Here is an 18,829-nt window from a genome sequence, read left to right as displayed (position 1 = left end):
CGCAGACACACGCACAGACACCCACACACACCAATCATGACGGGCTGATCGTCTGGGAGGTGACGCTGTGCGGCCAGCCAATCACTGTAATGCCCACAAACAACATGGCTGCGGCATTACAGTGACTGGCTGGCAATCCCTGCATGTTCATTGGCTCTGTAAAGAGTGCCAAACATGCAGGGCGGAGACCCGAACTCTCGCCCGAGTAACCTGGAAATGATCGGTGCTCGCCGAACATCCTGAGTAGCGTGATGCTCGGGCGAGTACCGAGCAGTGTTGAGCATGCTCGCTCAACACTACTTATAACCTGACGTTAAATTCATCCATTGGTTTTATAAATTACTCTTTTGAAAGCTGAAACCCTCCCAAATTTGGATGAGGTTAAGAAAATAAATTGGCATCAATGCTGAAATATTGATCATTTAATGAACACAGAATGGTCAGATTTTCTGTCAGGGAGTGTATAATGGCCCTTACATTGTATAATGGCCCCTTAGTAGCCCTCACACTGTTTGTTGGCCCCCACACTGTACAATGTCCTCATTGTAGCCCCCACACTGTATGATGGCCCTCTCACTGTATGATGGCCCCCACGGTAGTCCACACAGTATATTGACCCCCTTAATGGCCACTACTCTGTAGGTGGGCTCCCTTAGAAGCCCCAACACTGTATCATGGCATCTTTAGTAGCCCCCATGATGTATAATGGTCTGTGATAGTAGCCTCCAAGCTGTATGATGGTCCTCCTTATCAGCCCCCATACTATTATGACCCCATTAGCAGCACCCATACTATTATGACCCATTAGTAGCCCCGTACACAATCTTAAAATAATACAATGAACATAATTTACTAACCTAAATTCGGCGAATCCAGCAGACAGCAGCAGGTCCCGGTCAGTCCGACGCGTTGACGCCATCGTTCCGGAACTCTGACATCCTGTTCGCAGCGCGATGACGTCGTCGCCTCGCTCCACCCTGAACCTACTGTTCTGTAGGCTGCAGCCCTAATGCGACTGCGACTGTCTACAGAACAGACAGCGGCAGCACAAGGAGACCATTTCTCTCTGCCGCAGAGTTTGACTGTATCGGCGTGCTGTGGTATTATCTGTATTACACACAGTGATGAGAGAGAGATCTGCAGACGTGAGATGAAAGGTCAGAAACCTCCGCACAGCAGCGCGTCATTCTGTATAAGGGTCACCATTATATGAATAGATATTACCTTGTCCAATCCTTAGATGATATAAGATGACGACTGGAAACACGAGGATGGAGATGATATCCAGGTTCATGGCTTATTGTATCTCCATAATTATTCCTCACATGGGGGTAAAGTAACAAGACTAGAATTAGTATAATTCGATAGCTGGGATGTTACACCAGAGTCATATTAGTGTCGTTCTATCATAAATAATAATCCTTGATTACATCTCATTATTCCCATATCAATAGAATACATACCACAGATTTACTTAAAGGGGTTGTCCAGGAGTGTAAAGCCCCCGTCTCACATAGCGAGATCGCTGCTGAGTCAAGGTTTTGGTGACTCACCAGCGACCTCACCAGCGATGTCGCTATGTCTGACACTTTGCAACGATCAGGCCCCTGCTGTGAGGTCGCTGATTGCTGCAAAGTGTCCTGGACCATTTTTTGGTCTTTGCTCTCCCGCTGGTCAGCACACATCGCTGTGTGTGACCAGCGGGAGCAGCGATCAGGCTGGTAACTATGGTAAATATCGGGTTACTAGGGGCACACGCGCACCTAGTAACCCGCTGTTTATCATGGTTACGAGCCTGCTAAAGTGAGCGGTAACCTCCCGCTCACTGTAGCAGAGTGGTAACCATGATAAACAACGGGTTACTAGGAGCGCATGTGCCCCTAGTAAGCCGATGTTTACCATAGTTACCAGCCTGCTCCTACTTCAGCAGGCTGGTAACCGGAGCAGGACATCGTGGAAAGATACTTTCCACGATGTCGCTGCTTCCCTGATCGTTGGTGAGCCTGCCTGTTTGACATCTCACCAGCGACCACATAGCGACGCAGCAACGATCCCTGACAGGTCGTATCGTTGTCGGGATCGTTGCAGCGTCGCTAAGTGTGACGGGGCCTTAAGTTCTTCGGCAGAAAGTAAAAAAAAAAATAGCAGGCAGGTCGTTGCTTACTACCTTCCTGTTCTGCTCGGCGCAGATCTCTGCAGACACAGAGAGGTCACTGACCGCTCCTGCCGGTGATTCTTTGGCTTCTGCTGATGTCATGTAGGCAGAGTGGCTGCTTCTCTTCTGTTCTGTTGAAGGGGTGTAATTGTCGACATCATGCTGATTGACAGCCGGCTCCCTGAAAATAGCATGACATTGGCAGTCACGCCCCATTAGCAGGACAGCCCGGCAGAGGAAGAGCTGCTCTGTTGACACGAAGCAGTAGAATTGCCGGCAGGAGCGGTCCGTGATGGCTCTAATTCACACTAGGTAGAACAGGCAGGTAGTTAGCTACCACCTGTCTGTTCGTTCTTAAGCACATGGTTAGAAAATAAAAATTGTCCTAGATAACCCCTTTCATTTTTGTTACCTTTACATGGAAATCCCCATAGTATCCGATTTATACAAATGTTCAAAGAAAGCAAATAAAACGGAGGTTCTCCTCCAGCCCAGAGAGGTGAACGGACCTCATCCTACAGATCCGCTCACTTTCTCCACTCGGCCTCCTCTTCTGCCCTTTGTAATTAGACGTCCGCCTCATCCCCTCACATCTTTCTAGCACAAGTCACGTTTCATCTCACAACGTTTGACAATCTGAGGTGGAGGGAAAAATAAAAGATGCAAATCCGGAGGGGGATGAAGGAAGAGGGAAGGAGCGTCCGCTCACCGGATGAATATAGCATAGAAGCCCAGTATATCCTCACACGGATCCCCCGGGATTGGGTGCAGCAGTGAATTCAAGGACAAGGAATCTGCAGCGAAGGATCCCGCCAGGTAAGTATAAAACAACAATGTTTACTCATTATCGTAAAATCAGGTACATGCGGTATCTCAGGTGTCCCCTGAGGACATATAGAAAAGGTCTCTTATATATATGGATATTAGTACACGAGTGACTACAGACAGGATTCCCTCGGAGGAAATGGAGACGACACGTTGTATATAATGTAAGAGACATAAGGCTGAGATCTGATCATATAAGGAGAAAAATAATGAGAGGGAAAAAGATAATATATAATATTCAGGAATAGTCAGGTTACATCCGGTCAGTACAGAAGTGAGGGAGGAAAACCAAAACCATGTTCTGTCTTTAAATTCTTTTATCAGCTTCAGGCTCTGAAAACCGGGAAAAGGCTGAAAGAAGCCACCGACCCGTTCTAGCCGCTCGTTATTTCATGTTTAGAATTTAAATGGGATCAAAAAGACTCCAGCATCAAAGCCGCCGAAAAAAGACACCAATAAAGGCGCTACAGGAATAAGCGGTGTCTTCTGGTAAAACTCGGCGGGTCGATCAGCATCTACAAGACGCCGTGTGCACATACAATAAGGGTAGATAGTGTTCAGGTTAATGGGGTTCTCCACTACTGTACATCCCCAGATAAATCACTTCATGACCATGCTCGCCAAAAGGATTAACAGAAGATACTCGCTCATCACTAGTCAGCATACAAGTGAGGCTGCCAGAGTATATCTGAGCAAATAAGGTCCACACAAAACATATAAAAGTAGACAATACTCATTAGCACAACCTGGGTACGTTGGGGGCAGCCGCCCCACCCAGACATCAGAAGCCAAAACCATCGCAGAAAACAACCAAAAAGACGCAAAAGACAAAAAATCATTGGTGTTTCCTGAAGCGTTTTCTGCTTGAACAACTCGGTGGGTTCTCACACATCTAAACAATATGTGCATGGACCCTAAGTGGTTAAATCGTATTGGGTTTACAGCCACCATTCCCTCGCCCACCAGTGTTGTCCTTTGATTATTTTCCAGTCGGCAGCGCTCAAACCGCAGTGCCATATCTGCAGTCATGGAGGTTCATATATGTGAGGAACACAGGGGTCTTCTGAGTGTCATATAAAGCATAGGGGGCTCTGCTGATTGTACAGACCCCCAGACAGGAGGACAGATCTGTGCTGCATGGACTCCATGTTTCTCTTCTTCTTCCCTCAGTTCGGCCCCAGGTGAAGGTGTCCGGTCAGGAGAAAGGAGACACCATGAAGCTTCACTGCCAGGTGTACGGATTTCACCCCCGAGCTGTGGATGTGAAGTGGATGAAGAACGGAGAGGACGAGGTTCACTTATATGAGACCTCACCCGTCCTCCCCAATCCTGACGGCACCTATCAGATCAGGGTCAGCGCAGAAGTGACCCCCAAAGAGGGCGACAGCTACTCCTGTAATGTGGATCACAGCAGCCTGGAGCAGGAGCTGAACATCGTGTGGGGTGAGTAGTGTCTGTATCTGGCGGATAATGGGAGTAAGACTGTGGAGTATGTCATGACTGGTGATCACTATTGTGACATGTCATTGTATCGTCACCGAACTTTGAAAGCCTCGAAATGGTTATGAGAAGTGAGCGGTCCATTCTTCTGGTGGCTTCCGCTTGGATAGTATTATATATATTTATTAACACAGCAAAAAAGGACAATATTTACCTGCCCAGGTCTCAGAACTAATGCACAGGATGCAGCAGCCCCTTTACAAAGATGGTGGCAACACAGGTGCAAAATACTGATGAGACAACCACTCATAACCTACCAATTCATGGAGGAGTGATTGCTTAGTATGAAAATTGCACACAAAAAAAAGGTTTGTATAGGGCGCTGATCACACACAGGTATTGCACAGTGTTTGGCTTACAGCCTTAGTGGCGCTCATACTGTTAGATTAGGCGGGCCGTCCGGTACTATATAAGTGCACCCCATGAGGACAGACCCTAGGGCAGCCCATCTAATCTAATAGTATGGGTGTCACTAAGGCTGTAAGCCGGACACTGTGCACTACCTGTGTGTGACCAGCGCCTTATGTCTCATCAGTATTTTGCACCTGTGTTGCTGCCATCTTTATTATATGGGTTTGCTGCATTAGTTTCTGGGCTGGTAAATACTGCTGCCCTTTTTTGTTGTGTTAATTCTTGAATTTTTGGGGGAATATTAATTCCTCTTTTTGTGGCTTTCCTTTTAATTTTATTACATATACAGTACAGACCAAAAGTTTGGACACACCTTCTCATTTAAAGAATTTTCTGTATTTTCATGACTATGAAAATTGTAAATTCACAAACTATGAATTAACACATGTGGAATTATATACTTAACAAAAAAGTGTGAAACAACTGAAAATATGTCTTATATTCTAGGTTCTTCAAAGTAGCCACCTTTTGCTTTGATGACTGCTTTGCACACTCTTGGCATTCTCTTGATGAGCTTCAAGAGGTAGTCACCGGAAATGGTCTTCCAACAATCTTGAAGGAGTTCCCAGAGATGCTTAGCACTTGCTGGCCCTTTTGCCTTCACTCTGCGGTCCAGCTCACCCCAAACCATCTCGATTGGGTTCAGGTCTGGTGACTGTGGAGGCCAGGTCATCTGGCGTAGCACCTCATCACTCTCCGTCTTGGTCAGCCTGGAGGTGTGTTTGGGGTCATTGTCCTGTTGAATAATAAATGATGGTCCAACTAAACACAAACCGGATGGAATAGCATGCCGCTGCAAGATGCTGTGGTAGCCATGCTGGTTCAGTATGCCTTCAATTTTGAATAAATCCCCAACAGTGTCACCAGCAAAGCACCCCCACACCATCACACCTCCTCCTCCATGCTTCACGATGGGAACCATACATGTAGAGTCCATCCGTTCACCTTTTCTGCGTCGCACAAAGACACGGTGGTTGGAACCAAAGATCTCAAATTTGGACTCATCAGACCAAAGCACAGATTTCCACTGGTCTAATGTCCATTCCTTGTATTCTTTATCCCAAACAAGTCTCTTCTGCTTGTTGCCTGTCCTTAGCAGTGGTTTCCTAGCAGCTATTTTACCATGAAGGCCTGCTGCACAAAGTCTCCTCTAAACAGTTGTTGAAGAGATGTGTCTGCTGCTAGAACTCTGTGTGGCATTGACCTGGTCTCTAATCTGAGCTGCTGTTAACCTGCAATTTCTGAGGCTGGTGACTCAGATAAACTTATCCTCAGAAGCAGAGGTGACTCTTGGTCTTCCTTTCCTGGGGCGGTCCTCATGTGAGCCAGTTTCTTTGTAGCGCTTGATGGTTTTTGCAACTGCACTTGGGGACACTTTCAAAGTTTTCCCAATTTTTCGGACTGACTGACCTTCATTTCTTAAAGTAATGATGGCCACTCGTTTTTCTTTACTTAGCTGCTTTTTTCTTGCCATAATGCAAATTCTAACAGTCTATTCAGTGGGACTATCAGCTGTGTATCCACCAGACTTCTGCACAACACAACTGATGGTCCCAACCCCATTTATAAGGCAAGAAATCCCACTTATTAAACCTGACAGGGCACACCTGTGAAGTGAAAACCATTTCCGGTGACTACCTCTTGAAGCTCATCAAGAGAATGCCAAGAGTGTGCAAAGCAGTCATCAAAGCAAAAGGTGGCTACTGTGAAGAACCTAGAATATAAGACATATTTTCAGTTGTTTCACACTTTTTTGTTAAGTATATAATTCCACATGTGTTAATTCATAGTTTTGATGCCTTCAGTGTGAATGTACAATTTTCATAGTCATGAAAATACAGAAAAATCTTTAAATGAGAAGGTGTCTCCAAACTTTTGGTCCGTACTGTATGTGTATATATATCAAAGAAGATGCTTCAGATAAAAACACTGCCGGCGTTTTCCTGGAGCATCATGTCTACCACTAGCAAAAATTATGCGGATACGCCGGTGTCTAAAAGATATAATGTGCAAATACGCTGAGAAGGAGATTCATAAAAATGTTTAAAAAAATCTGTCTGCAACAACCAATCACAGCACGGCTTTCACCTCATACTCTGTTCTTGAAAAATGAAAGCTGTGCTGTGATTGGCTGTTGTAGGCGAGAACTTTCTCCTTTACACAATTTTCATACCGTAAATCTGCCCCTAAAGACACAATCAGGAGCCACAGATTTCACATATGAATCTTATCTGCTCCAAATCTGCAGCTTCTGAAGATATTGTAAGAGGGCGCTGCATGAAGAGATAGAGATGTAGATGTATGTAATACTATACACTACACATACGTCATCACCACAGAGGAGACTAATGTGAGTGATACATGATATCCAGTCCTGCTCATCATTATTAGCACTCTTGAACATAATGTGGAATATCTCCTAAAAAAAAATGAATCCAGTGAAACAGTTTTTTGTATAGAGACTCCTGTTAAATACAAAAGAGCAAATGATAAACAATAATTAAAAAAAAAACAATGGGAGGGAAAAAGAGAAAAGCCTAAAGCTTGCTGTGTCACTGGTATTGGCACTCTTTACATTAATTTAGCATAGAAACACATTTTTGATTCTCCTGTGGTAAATCACAAAAGAGATTCACCTGTGATTAATTGTCGATGCCCATATGACATGGAATTAGCCAATGAATTATTACTTCACTGTTCTAAAAAGCTACATGGTCGGTCCTGTTCTTTTGTCACAATTGTGAAGACAAAGGAGCTGTCTGAGGACATCAGAACTGCTATTATTAGCAAACACAAGACTTCTAAAGGGTATAAGACCATCTCCAAAGACCTTGGTATGCCAGTTTCAACAGTGTGCAATGTTATTAAGAAGTTTGCCAAACATGGAACCGTCAAGAACCTCCCTGGACGTGGGGGAAAGAGGAAAATTGACAGATGTCTTTGAAGGTTAGTGCGAATAAACATTCAAAGACCTGAAGGCCAACCTGGAACAGTCTGGGGTCATGGTTTCAACAAGTGCCATATGCCGCACTCTAAACCAAGCAGAGTATTATGGGTGAAGGCCAAGGAAGAAACCATTGCTGAAGAAAAGACCTAAAAAGGAATGACTGATCTTTGCCAAAGTGTACCTTGACAAACCATAATACTTCTATGAAAATGTTCTGTGGATCAATGAAACAAAAATAGAGCTTTTTGGCAATGCAGAGAAACAGTTTGTTTACAGATGGCGCAATGAAGCTTAGAAGGAAAATAACAGGTTAACAGCTGTACAATATCTTAAGAAATAAATGGAAATGTACCATACGTCATCACCACAGAGGAGACTGATGTGAGTGATATGAGTGATACATGAGAGATGTACATGTATGTTATACTATACACTACACATACGTCATCACCAGAGGAGACTGATGTCAGTGATACATGACGCTCTCAGTATAATCCGCTGATCATATTTTCCTTTATATTTTCTAACCAGAACCAAAATCGTCCCGTGTGTCTCCCACAGCTGTGGTCATCGCTGTGGTCATTGCTGTGGCGGTCGTCACTCTCCTTGCTGTTGTCATTGGAGTTTTTGTGTATAAAAGTAAGTAATCAGTAATGTCGTGTTTCTTCTCTTGCAAATGTGGTTTTGTGCATGTATACATAACATATAGAACACACAAAGTACTGTGCAAAACTTTTAGGCAGGTGTATAGGAGAAATGCTGCAGATTAAGAAGCTATCGGTAATAGAAATGTTAATAGTTTATTTTTAGCAATTAACAAAATACAAAGTGAATGAACAAAAGAGAAATGTGAATCTCATCAATATTTGGTGACCACCATTTATCTTAATCTCTTCTTGGTCACTTATACACAATTTTTGAAGGAATTCGGATGAGGTTGTTCCAAACATCTTGGAGAACTGACCCCAGATCTTCTGTGTATGAGGCTTGTGCGGATCCTTCTGTATCTTCATGTGATCCCAGACAGACTGGATGCTTCTACAGTTCGCAATGTTGCCCATTTCTTGGTGCTTCTAGAAAAGATCTTGAACAGCACATCTTGAAACTCCCGTCTGCTTTGGAATCTTTCTCTAGGAGAGATCTTGCTGATGCAATACAACTACCTTCTGTCTTTATGTCTGTCCTGTGGCATGACAGAAGAACAAGGAGTCCTGGAAGTGATGAAACTGCCCCACAGAGCCCTGACCTCACACCATCAAGTCTGTGTAGAATTACATGTAGAGACAGAAGGATTTCCTCAAGCCGACATCCTGCTGACGTCCTTCAAAAACTGTGTGCAAGTGTGTCTGGAAACATGGGAAAGGGTGGACACACTAAATATGGATTTACTTTACATTTCTATTTCACTCTTTCACTTTTTTCCTTTTTGTAAATTTATAAAAATAAACTATTTACACTTCTATTTTTGAAAGACTTTTCAGCATTTTCTCCACTCCTGCTTAAAGCTTTTCTACAGTCCTGTATAGTATAAATTAGTTACCAACTTTAATGGGTTGTCAGCAATGTAATGTTAGTGGTGAGCCCTCATTTTCCATGTCTTGACTCCGCCATGCGCCCTCCAGAGTTGTTGGCCATCACTGTGGTCTCCTGTGACAGATGACTAGTATGACATATGAACACATACACGTACAGACCATTCTTCTTTATAACACAACGGTTACAAATTGGCCTCTGATTTATTTTTTCAATTCAAAGCCATACTGCTGGATTTCGCCTCACATGAGTCACACAGTTTCTGCACAGCAGTGCCACCTTACCTCTGCACAGCAGTGCCACCTTACCTCTGCACAGCAGTGCCACCTTACCTCTGCACAGCAGTGCCACCTTACCTCTGCGCAGCAGTGCCACCTTACCTCTGCGCAGCAGTGCCACCTTACCTCTGCGCAGCAGTGCCACCTTACCTCTGCGCAGCAGTGCCACCTTACCTCTGCGCAGGCCAGAATAGTGATAAATGCCACATGGCATTGCTCTGTGAATGTTATCACTACAGACAATTGGATCTGTGCCCTCACTTTAGTTGTGATCATGAGCTGATCATGTAGCAGTGCCCACAGCGTGGTTATTACAGCAGTGCCCATGTAAGTGTGCCAGTCACAGTGCCCTGGTAACGCCGCACGTTTCCTCGGTGTGGTCCTGCGCTGTTCTCTATTACTGGGACTGGACATTAAATCTGCAGTCACTTCTGTGTCAGTACAGGAGACGTCCGTCCGTCAGTCAGGAGCGATCCATGATCTGTCTCTTCTATCAGGACAGATGTGTGACGCTCTGGGATGACGCTGGGAATTGACGACTGTCTCTCTGAATCCAGAACAATTTTTGTTATCATGTTTTGCCATACACCATTTTTTTTATTTTTTATTTTACCCTTTTTGCCATTGTTGAAAATGAGGACAAGTCTGGTGCGGCCGCTTCCATCAGAAAATGGCGTAAATTATAATACAAATCTAAACCAGGTGTCAACTTCAAAGTCTGCTGCACGGACAGAAAAAGATGCGCCATGTTTATTTTGGGGCTTGCACCGCATTTTACTCCTCACACCCCTGATCCTTATTGTCACCACTGACAGCCGGGCTCATGTCGGTGTCCTCTCCGCCCATCTATCCCCCATTATACCTATTATTTATATGGTGTTAGTGATGGATCCTCAGGTTCTTAATTCCATCTTCTTTTATTACAGAAAAGCAACGTGATTACAAGCCGGCCGGCAGTGAGTATTGTGTATATTGTCTGTGCTAAGATGTCGCTGGTTGTGACGGCGACTAATAGAGGCGGCAGCATGTGACTGTATATAGAGGCAGCAGCGTGTGACTGTATATAGAGGCGGCAGTGTGTGACTGTATATAGAGGCGGCAGCGTGTGACTGTATATAGAGGCAGCAGCATGTGACTGTATATAGAGGCAGCAGCGTGTGACTGTATATAGAGGCGGCAGCATGTGACTGTATATAGAGGCGGCAGCGTGTGACTGTATATAGAGGCGGCAGCATGTGACTGTATATAGAGGCGGCAGCGTGTGACTGTATATAGAGGCGGCAGCATGTGACTGTATATAGAGGCAGCAGCATGTGACTGTATATAGAGGCGGCAGCATGTGACTGTATATAGAGGCGGCAGCGTGTGACTGTATATAGAGGCGGCAGCGTGTGACTGTATATAGAGGCGGCAGCATGTGACTGTATATAGAGGCGGCAGCGTGTGACTGTATATAGAGGCGGCAGCATGTGACTGTATATAGAGGCAGCAGCATGTGACTGTATATAGAGGCGGCAGCATGTGACTGTGTATAGAGGCGGCAGCATGTGACTGTATATAGAGGCTGCTGGACGATTATGTATATTGTGTAAAATTACATCATAATCCATAGTTTGAGCAGGTTTTCTGGGTTTGGCCTCAGCATCAAGGATAGACATGAATGTCTTGTGTCCAGTAGACGGACGGCGGCTCCTACACAGTAACTCTCTGTTCTGGCTCATAGGTGGGCGCCTTAATTGTAGGACCCCAATCTACAAATTCATTATATCCTAATTGCACTGTGTTATAGAAACATGGCAGCGCACGTGTCCACAGGTTGTATATGGGGGGGAGCTCGGCCCCATTTACTACAATAACACTGTAACACCAGACACAACCTGTGGACCGCGAGGTGCTGAGGTAGGAAGAAGCCGCCATGCTTCCCTAATACTGCATGGTCCCTTTACGTTTCTGTATAAGTTGTACATTATCTTCCTTCCTTACACCTGAGTGATGGCAGAAGGGATCACTCTCTGGATGAAACACAACCAGGAGAATTTTATAGCGAGTTCTGAAAACTACAAGACCTGAACGAATATAACTTAAAAAACTACAAACCCGTCCAATAACAGTAAAACAAAGTTTTCCTGAACTTTGTATCCGGTTTCTTCTGTGGAATTTTATTACAATGTGAAATTCACTTTCCATCATTTCTTATTTTCGCAGCTTCCGACGCATCTTCTAACTCGTCTAATTATCCCGCCAAAGCCTAATGGTGAGTGGTGACGTCTTCTGTAATTGTGCCGCCATCTATGCGATAAGAAACCGGGGGCAGGAATAAGAGGAAACTTACTGGGGTTAGAGAAAAAGTGGGAAGAGGTTTAGTAAAGTTACTTTTTCTTTTTCTCATTTTATGTCATATATTGGAATATAGGGACTATTTATAATGTGATCAGCATTTGTATAAATGTTATATATCCCCAGTACATGGACTGTGAGGAGCGGCCTCATTACTGCTGTTTACAGGCCAAAAAAGAAAAGAAGTTTAATAAGTTGTAAAAACAGGCAGTCCTTTTGGGCAGACGACCGTTGTTATTTCTGTGAACCATGAGGGAAAGACGACAACTTGCAAAACGAGGGTCTTTACCGCCTGGATGAGACCATCAGGCGCAGCCAATAATCTTTATCTCTCCCCAGGGCTGTGGAGTCGGTGCCCATTTTGGTGGAGTCGGTATAAAATGGAGCGATTCCGACTCCTAAAATATATAATAAATTGGGTACAGTAACTCAATGCAGTTTGTGGGGAATATTTTTTCATAAGAATTTGGGAAAGTTCTGAAATGTCCTATAACTGTCTGTCCTATTCCTGATCTGAGGGTCTGGACTTTTAGCTGAGATGAATCTGTGCTACAGTAAATTTATCACTTACACATGAGCCGTGTATGAGGGAGTCGGAGTCCTGGAAATGTCGGAGTCGGAGGTTTGGCTTACCGACTCCACGGCCCTGGCTCTCCCTTCTCCACACATATGATGCGATCTCCATAATTTATGATGGTTTATTTTATTATTAATGTAATAAATGATTGATATTATGTTACACATTCTGTATGTCATTGCTATGTGTTCTGGGAGAAGTGACCATTTTTGTGGAGTTTCTTTTTGCCTTGTGAATTTCATTATGAATTTTATGTGTTTTTTACAATCATCTCCAACTAACATACAGAATTTAGATAAAGAAACGCCAACTAACATCTGGAGGAAACTGATGATTGGGCTGATAGTGTCTGACCTGGAGAGGAATAAAGGCTCCTTCCCTGAGCCTCCGGACGTGTTTAGTAGCCATCAGTGGCTCTTCGCATCGCTCTGCTGGGAGTTTCTTCCACTACATTTCTCTCCATCTCCCGAGTGTTCACAGGTTTCCTTTCCTAATAGCGGATTTCTTCTCTCTCCAGAAGTTTTACATTTGTTTGAGGTCAGGACTCATTGCTGGCCGGTGTAAAACACTCCATTTTTTCTTCTTCTTCATCTTGTGTACTTCTGGATGTGGCTTTGGGTAGTTTTCCTGCTGTACGAGACATTTTGTAGTTTTCTTACACCTGGGAGAACATTTTGTCTAAACTGCCCTGATAATTGTCTGATTTCATTGTTCCTGTGACGCATTCAGCTCCTCCAGAGACAGCAAAGCAGCCCCCCAATATTATGGATCCTCTGCCATGTGTCTCTTTATGTTAGGGGCACTTTTCATTGTAGGCTTCATTTCATCTATAGACATAATGCTGATATATATTGCCAAAGAGCTCAAGTTTGGTTTCATCTGTCCATAAAATGTTTTTAAAAGACTGTGGTTTATCTATGTAACTATTCACAAGTTCCCTCACTCTTTTCTATGCCTTTCTTTTAGCGGTGGTGTCCTCCTTGGCCTTTGCCCATAGAGCTCTGCTTTGTTCCGCTTGTGGCATACGGTACAGGTGGAAACTTTCACTGCAGATGTCTCCAGCTCAGCCTGAAGTTATGGCTTTTTGCCACTTTTACAATCAACTTCCACAGGGTTCTCTAATAAATTTCCTCTTTTCACAACATACTAGAAGGTTCTTCACTGTTCTATGATTAGAAAACCTCTTGAGTCCAAAATGATAAGGTCTTTTGAAGATAGTCTTGTACTGCTTGTGCTTGGTGATATTAGTACAACCCCTGGCAAAAATTATGGAATCACCGGGCTCGGAGGATGTTCATTCAGTTGTTTTAATGTTGTTGAAAAAAAGCAGATCACAGACCTGGCACAAAACTAAAGTCATTTGAAATGGCAACTTTATGGCTTTAAGAAACACTAAAAGAAATCAAGATTAAAAATGTGGTACTCAGTAAGAGTAATTGTTTTCAGACCAAGCAAAGGAAAAAAAATTATGGAATCACTCAATTCTGAGAAAAAAATAATGGAATCACCCTGTAAATTTTCATTTCCAAAACTAACACCTGCATCAAATTACATCTGCTCGTTAGTCTGCATCTAAAAAGGAGTGATCACACCTTGGAGAGCTGTTGCACCAAGTGGACTGACATGAATCATGGCTCCAACACGAGAGATGTCAATTGAAACAAAGGAGAGGATTATCAAACTCTTAAAAGAAGGTAAATCATCACGCAATGTTGCAAAAGATGTTGGTTGTTCACAGTCAGCTGTGTCTAAAATCTGGACCAAATACAAACAACATGGGAAGGTTGTTAAAGGCAAACATACTGGTAGACCAAGGAAAACATCAAAGCGTCAAGACCGGAAACTTAAAGCAATATGTCTCCAAAACAGGAAATGCACAACAAAACAAATGAGGAATGAATGGGAGGAAACTGGAGTCAATGTCTGTGACCGAACTGTAAGAAACCGCCTAAAGGAAATGGGATTTACATACAGAAAAGCTAAACATAAGCCATCATTAACACCTAAACAGAAAAAACAAGGTTACAATGGGCTAAGGAAAAGCAATCGAGGACTGTGGATGAGTGGGTGAAAGTCATATTCAGTGATGAATCGCGAATCTGCATTGGGCAAGGTGATGATGCTGGAACTTTTGTTTGGTGCCTTTCCAATGAGATTTATAAAGATGACTGCATGAAGAGAACATGCAAATTTCCACAGTCATTGATGATATGGGGCTGCATGTCAGGTAAAGGCACTGGGGAGATGGCTGTCATTACATCTTCAATAAATGCCCAAGTTTACATTGATATTTTGGACAGTTTTCTTATCCCATCAATTGAAAGGATGTTTGGGGATGATGACATCATTTTTCAAGATGATAATGCATCCTGCCATAGAGCAAAAACTGTGAAAACATTCCTTGAAAGAAGACACATAAGGTCAATGTAATGGCCTGCAAATAGTCCGGATGTCAATACAATTGAAAATCTTTGGTGGAAGTTGAAGAAAATGGTCCATGACAAGGCTCCAACCTGCAAAGCTGATCTGGCAACAGCAATCAGTGAAAGTTGGAGCCAGATTGATGAAGAATACTGTTTGTCACTCATTAAGTCCATGCCTCAGAGACTGCAAGCTGTTATTAAAGCCAGAGGTGGTGCAACAAAATACTAGTGATATATTGGAGTGTTCTTTTGTGGGTTTGTTTTTCATGATTCCATAATTTTTTCCTCAGAATTGAGTGATTCCATAATTTTTTTCCCTCTGCTTGGTCTGAAAAAACTTACTCTTACTGAGTATCACATTTTTTATCGTGATTTCTTTTAGTGTTTCTTAAAGCCCTAAAGTTGCCATTTGAAATGACTTTAGTTTTGTGCCATGTCTGTGATCTGCTTTTTTTTCAACAACATTAAACAACTGAATGAGCATCCTCCGAGCCCGGTGATTCCATAATTTTTGCCAGGGGTTGTATTTCTGGTCTGCTCAGATAGTTCTCTTGTCTTTTCCGTCATTGTGAACATGGAATAAAACTGACCTGAAAGCGTCAAAGCCACCAGTTTAAAACTAAATAAAGTCATATGATCACTGACAACATGGAGACGAGTCTGATTTCTAGATAAGTGTCATTTTATCCTTTGTTGTAAACTGAACAGCTGGTTCCATTAATCCTGTCCTATATGGTTTTCCATTTTGTGTCCATTTTTCCAAGCAGTTTCACTAAACGATTTATCCCATGTGATGGTTTACAGGGTGTACTTAATATTCAGGGGTGCCATAATGTTGACCACAATGTTTTATGTATCAATGTTACTTTCCTCGGTTATAGAAGGTTATTGAGCATTTTATGATAATAATAGACCAGTGTAATCACCTGTAATGTGATTATTTTGTTCTTTTTGTCATTACAGAACCAGACGAGAGACGTCTTCTGCTTCCATTTATCCAGACTATGAAGAATCTCACCTTTCATCTGTCACAATGACTTTATTTCATTTTGTGTAATTGAAAAGGAACCTGCCGTATACAATAATGTAATTAACATTTGTCCTAATCCCGGGATAACATGGCCGCTCAGACAATATTACCACAGAAACATCTCACAAAGCTGGAAAAAGTTGAAGGCCCTAAATTCTTCCATTACTGAACTCTACAGACGCTTCTGTATTATTGAGATCTGTACGGGTCACAGAGATTGTCCACATGAGAGTATGACGTGTGATCTGACACCCCATACCTGGATCTCAGCCATTTTGGTCAGACAATCTATCTCTAGATGTATTTTCTGTGTGTGGAGTTGACTATACAGCCTTTGTCCGCTCGCTATATGAGGGTATATGGAGGAAACCTAGGTGGCCCTTTACTGGAGAGCCATCATTTAACATGGAGAAGAACTGGAAGGTGCAGACAATGTGCGGCCTCCTGCGACCTTCGAGCTCTAGCGGCCGATTGCCCGTTTCCACAGTCAGGGGCACTTCCGGGCTGTATATAAGTAGTTTTTTCTTGTTATGAGTTTGATGTATTTAGGGGAGATCTCGCCCCCACTCCTCACATCAATGATGGACAGGCTGCCGAGTATCTGACAGATCAACTTCTAGAAGATCCAAGAAATGATGAATACCCAGCATTGTTGATGAATGTTATATGGCAGGTTCCTTCATGTGTATGATTAGACGTCTCACGTACTAGGGATTTTCCTTTACTTTTAGTAGGTAATTACAATAAGGTTTTGGGGTTTTGTCTTAACACTTTTTATTATCTTACAGTTCTTTGCAATCAAAGTGCTTTATAGTGAAGGCCGGATCGACTTATATAACATTATATAGTTTTATTCCATGATTTACATTTGCTTCATGTTTTCAATAAGGTTTTAAGTTTTATTTTTTTTCCTTCTTTCAAGTTTTTCTCTAATTTTGGTGATTTATTTTACATTTGTACGATTGATATCAGTGTAGGAGACATCACAGCCGGATGTTGTATTATATTGGAGGCGTCATTATCCGTTCTTACATATCACACAGGGAAAATAATAAAGACTCGTTCTTCATCCTCGGCTCATGAATCTGGAGATGCAGCGCTCCTCATTATCAGATCTGAGTCCTATCACATTTACAGTGCGGTGTAATAACGCTATACGCCTCATCTGATCCCAGTGTGAAGAGGAAGATTGGGGTCGGGTCACTGAATAACACCGATAATGATGGGAGGAGAGGATACAGCGACTGATAATGATAGGAGGAGAGGATACAGCGACCGATAATGATGGGAGGAGAGGATACAGCGACCGATAATGATGGGAGGAGCGGATACAGCGACCGATAGTGATGGGAGGAGAGGATACAGGGACCGATAATGATGGGAGGAGCGGATACAGTGACCGATAGTGATGGGAGGAGAGGATACAGTGACCGATAATGATGGGAGGAGAGGATACAGCGACCGATAATGATGGGATGAGCGGATACAGCAACTGATAATGATGAGAGGAGCGGATACAGCGACTGATAATGATGAGAGGAGCGGATACAGCGACTGAGAGTGATGGGAGGAGCGGATACAGCAACTGATAGTGATGGGAGGAGCGGATACAGCGACCGATAGTGATGGGAGGAGCGGATACAGCGACCGATAATGATGAGAGGAGCGGATACAGCGACTGATAGTGATGGGAGGAGCGGATACAGCAACTGATAGTGATGGGAGGAGCGGATACAGCGACAGATAGTGATGGGAGGAGAGGATACAGCGACTGTAAAGGGATTCAGGGAAATCATACTGGTTAATCAGAGATAATTTGATGCTAATGACTGAGGTCTGAATGTGAGATCACAGAACACCACTAAAGATTCCCAGTCACAGAATAAAATAATTCAAATTATAAGGAAACTTATTATCTCGTAGTTTGTTTTTTTTATTTTGTTCGAAATAGGAATAATTATCAATGTATGAGGAGATAAAAGCAGATGAGAATGTAAGCGCCTCTATTGTATGGATCTTACAGTATTTCCCGTTTATTGAGCTTCTTACGATGTAATTTATCAATAAAGTACAATTAGACTGATATCACAAGTTTCTTTTTTTGTGTTACTTTTGTGGGGGTCGTGATGACATTCCACTCGTCCTCCAGTCACTCCAAATTCAAACTATGAGCATGGGTCAACCATTCAAAGAATGAGTCAGGCAACAAGCTGGTTCAAGCTCAGAGCATGCTCAGAAGACTACTACAGACAACGTCCTCAGCAATGTTCTGCCTTTATTTTTTACATGCACAAATCTAAATACACTACATAATGGGGAGGGGATAGGGGTTGTCCGGGGCGGGGTAAGCCATGAAAGTCCAGTGTCTGGCCACTCCTGATTGGTCCACATCTCCTTATCTCAGTCTCTGGGCAGATATTGCAGCCGTCAGCTTATAATCTTGTTTCGTTTCTCTGAAATAAGTCTTGACAACACTGGAACTGTCTTAGTTTAAGTTTCGATTTGAGTAATTACGTAGCAAGGAAAGCTTATTGTTATATGACACAAAATGGTGGTTAGTACATTAGCAAAAAAAGCGTATAAAAGTTACAAGAATATAAAAGTTACAAATATATATATTCTCTTTTACCCCGACATTCCCCCCTAAACACTAAGCTTTCTCTTGCTTCGGGGCCTTTGAGACTGTCCATGTGTGGGGAGAGGGGAGGTGGATTTCTTCACCCAATCATCTTAGAAGCTGCCCCCTTATGGGACGCCCCCAGACAATCGAGCCCTATCCTGGGTGACACATGGAGTTCTCCCAACTGATCCTA

At 43.1% G+C, this 18,829-nt stretch overlaps 1 protein-coding gene across 4 annotated transcripts in view; it reads left to right on the top strand.

The window, feature by feature from the left end:
• The window catches only part of LOC141155194 (class I histocompatibility antigen, F10 alpha chain-like), a 213,090-nt gene extending 194,989 nt beyond the window's left edge, over positions 1-18,101 (top strand). For 3 of the 4 annotated variants that reach the window (XM_073641925.1, XM_073641926.1, XM_073641924.1), the window contains exons 4-8: positions 4,151-4,423; positions 8,370-8,477; positions 10,576-10,605; positions 11,855-11,903; positions 15,950-18,101. In XM_073641925.1, the coding sequence (XP_073498026.1) occupies positions 4,151-4,423; positions 8,370-8,477; positions 10,576-10,605; positions 11,855-11,901 (458 nt within the window). In that variant the 3' untranslated portion in view covers positions 11,902-11,903; positions 15,950-18,101. Of the gene's footprint in view, positions 1-4,150; positions 4,424-8,369; positions 8,486-10,575; positions 10,606-11,854; positions 11,904-15,949 lie in introns of those variants that run through there. The other variant, XM_073641927.1, reaches the window with a different exon arrangement.
• Positions 18,102-18,829: the final 728 nt, after the last annotated feature.

This window comes from Phyllobates terribilis, unplaced genomic scaffold (assembly GCF_046119375.1).
Source record: "Phyllobates terribilis strain yellow unplaced genomic scaffold, ASM4611937v1 Scaffold_7__3_contigs__length_470593459, whole genome shotgun sequence".
NCBI lineage: Eukaryota > Metazoa > Chordata > Amphibia > Anura > Dendrobatidae > Phyllobates > Phyllobates terribilis.
Note: the sequence above shows the minus strand (reverse complement) of the source record. Positions and strands in the feature narration are given on the sequence as shown.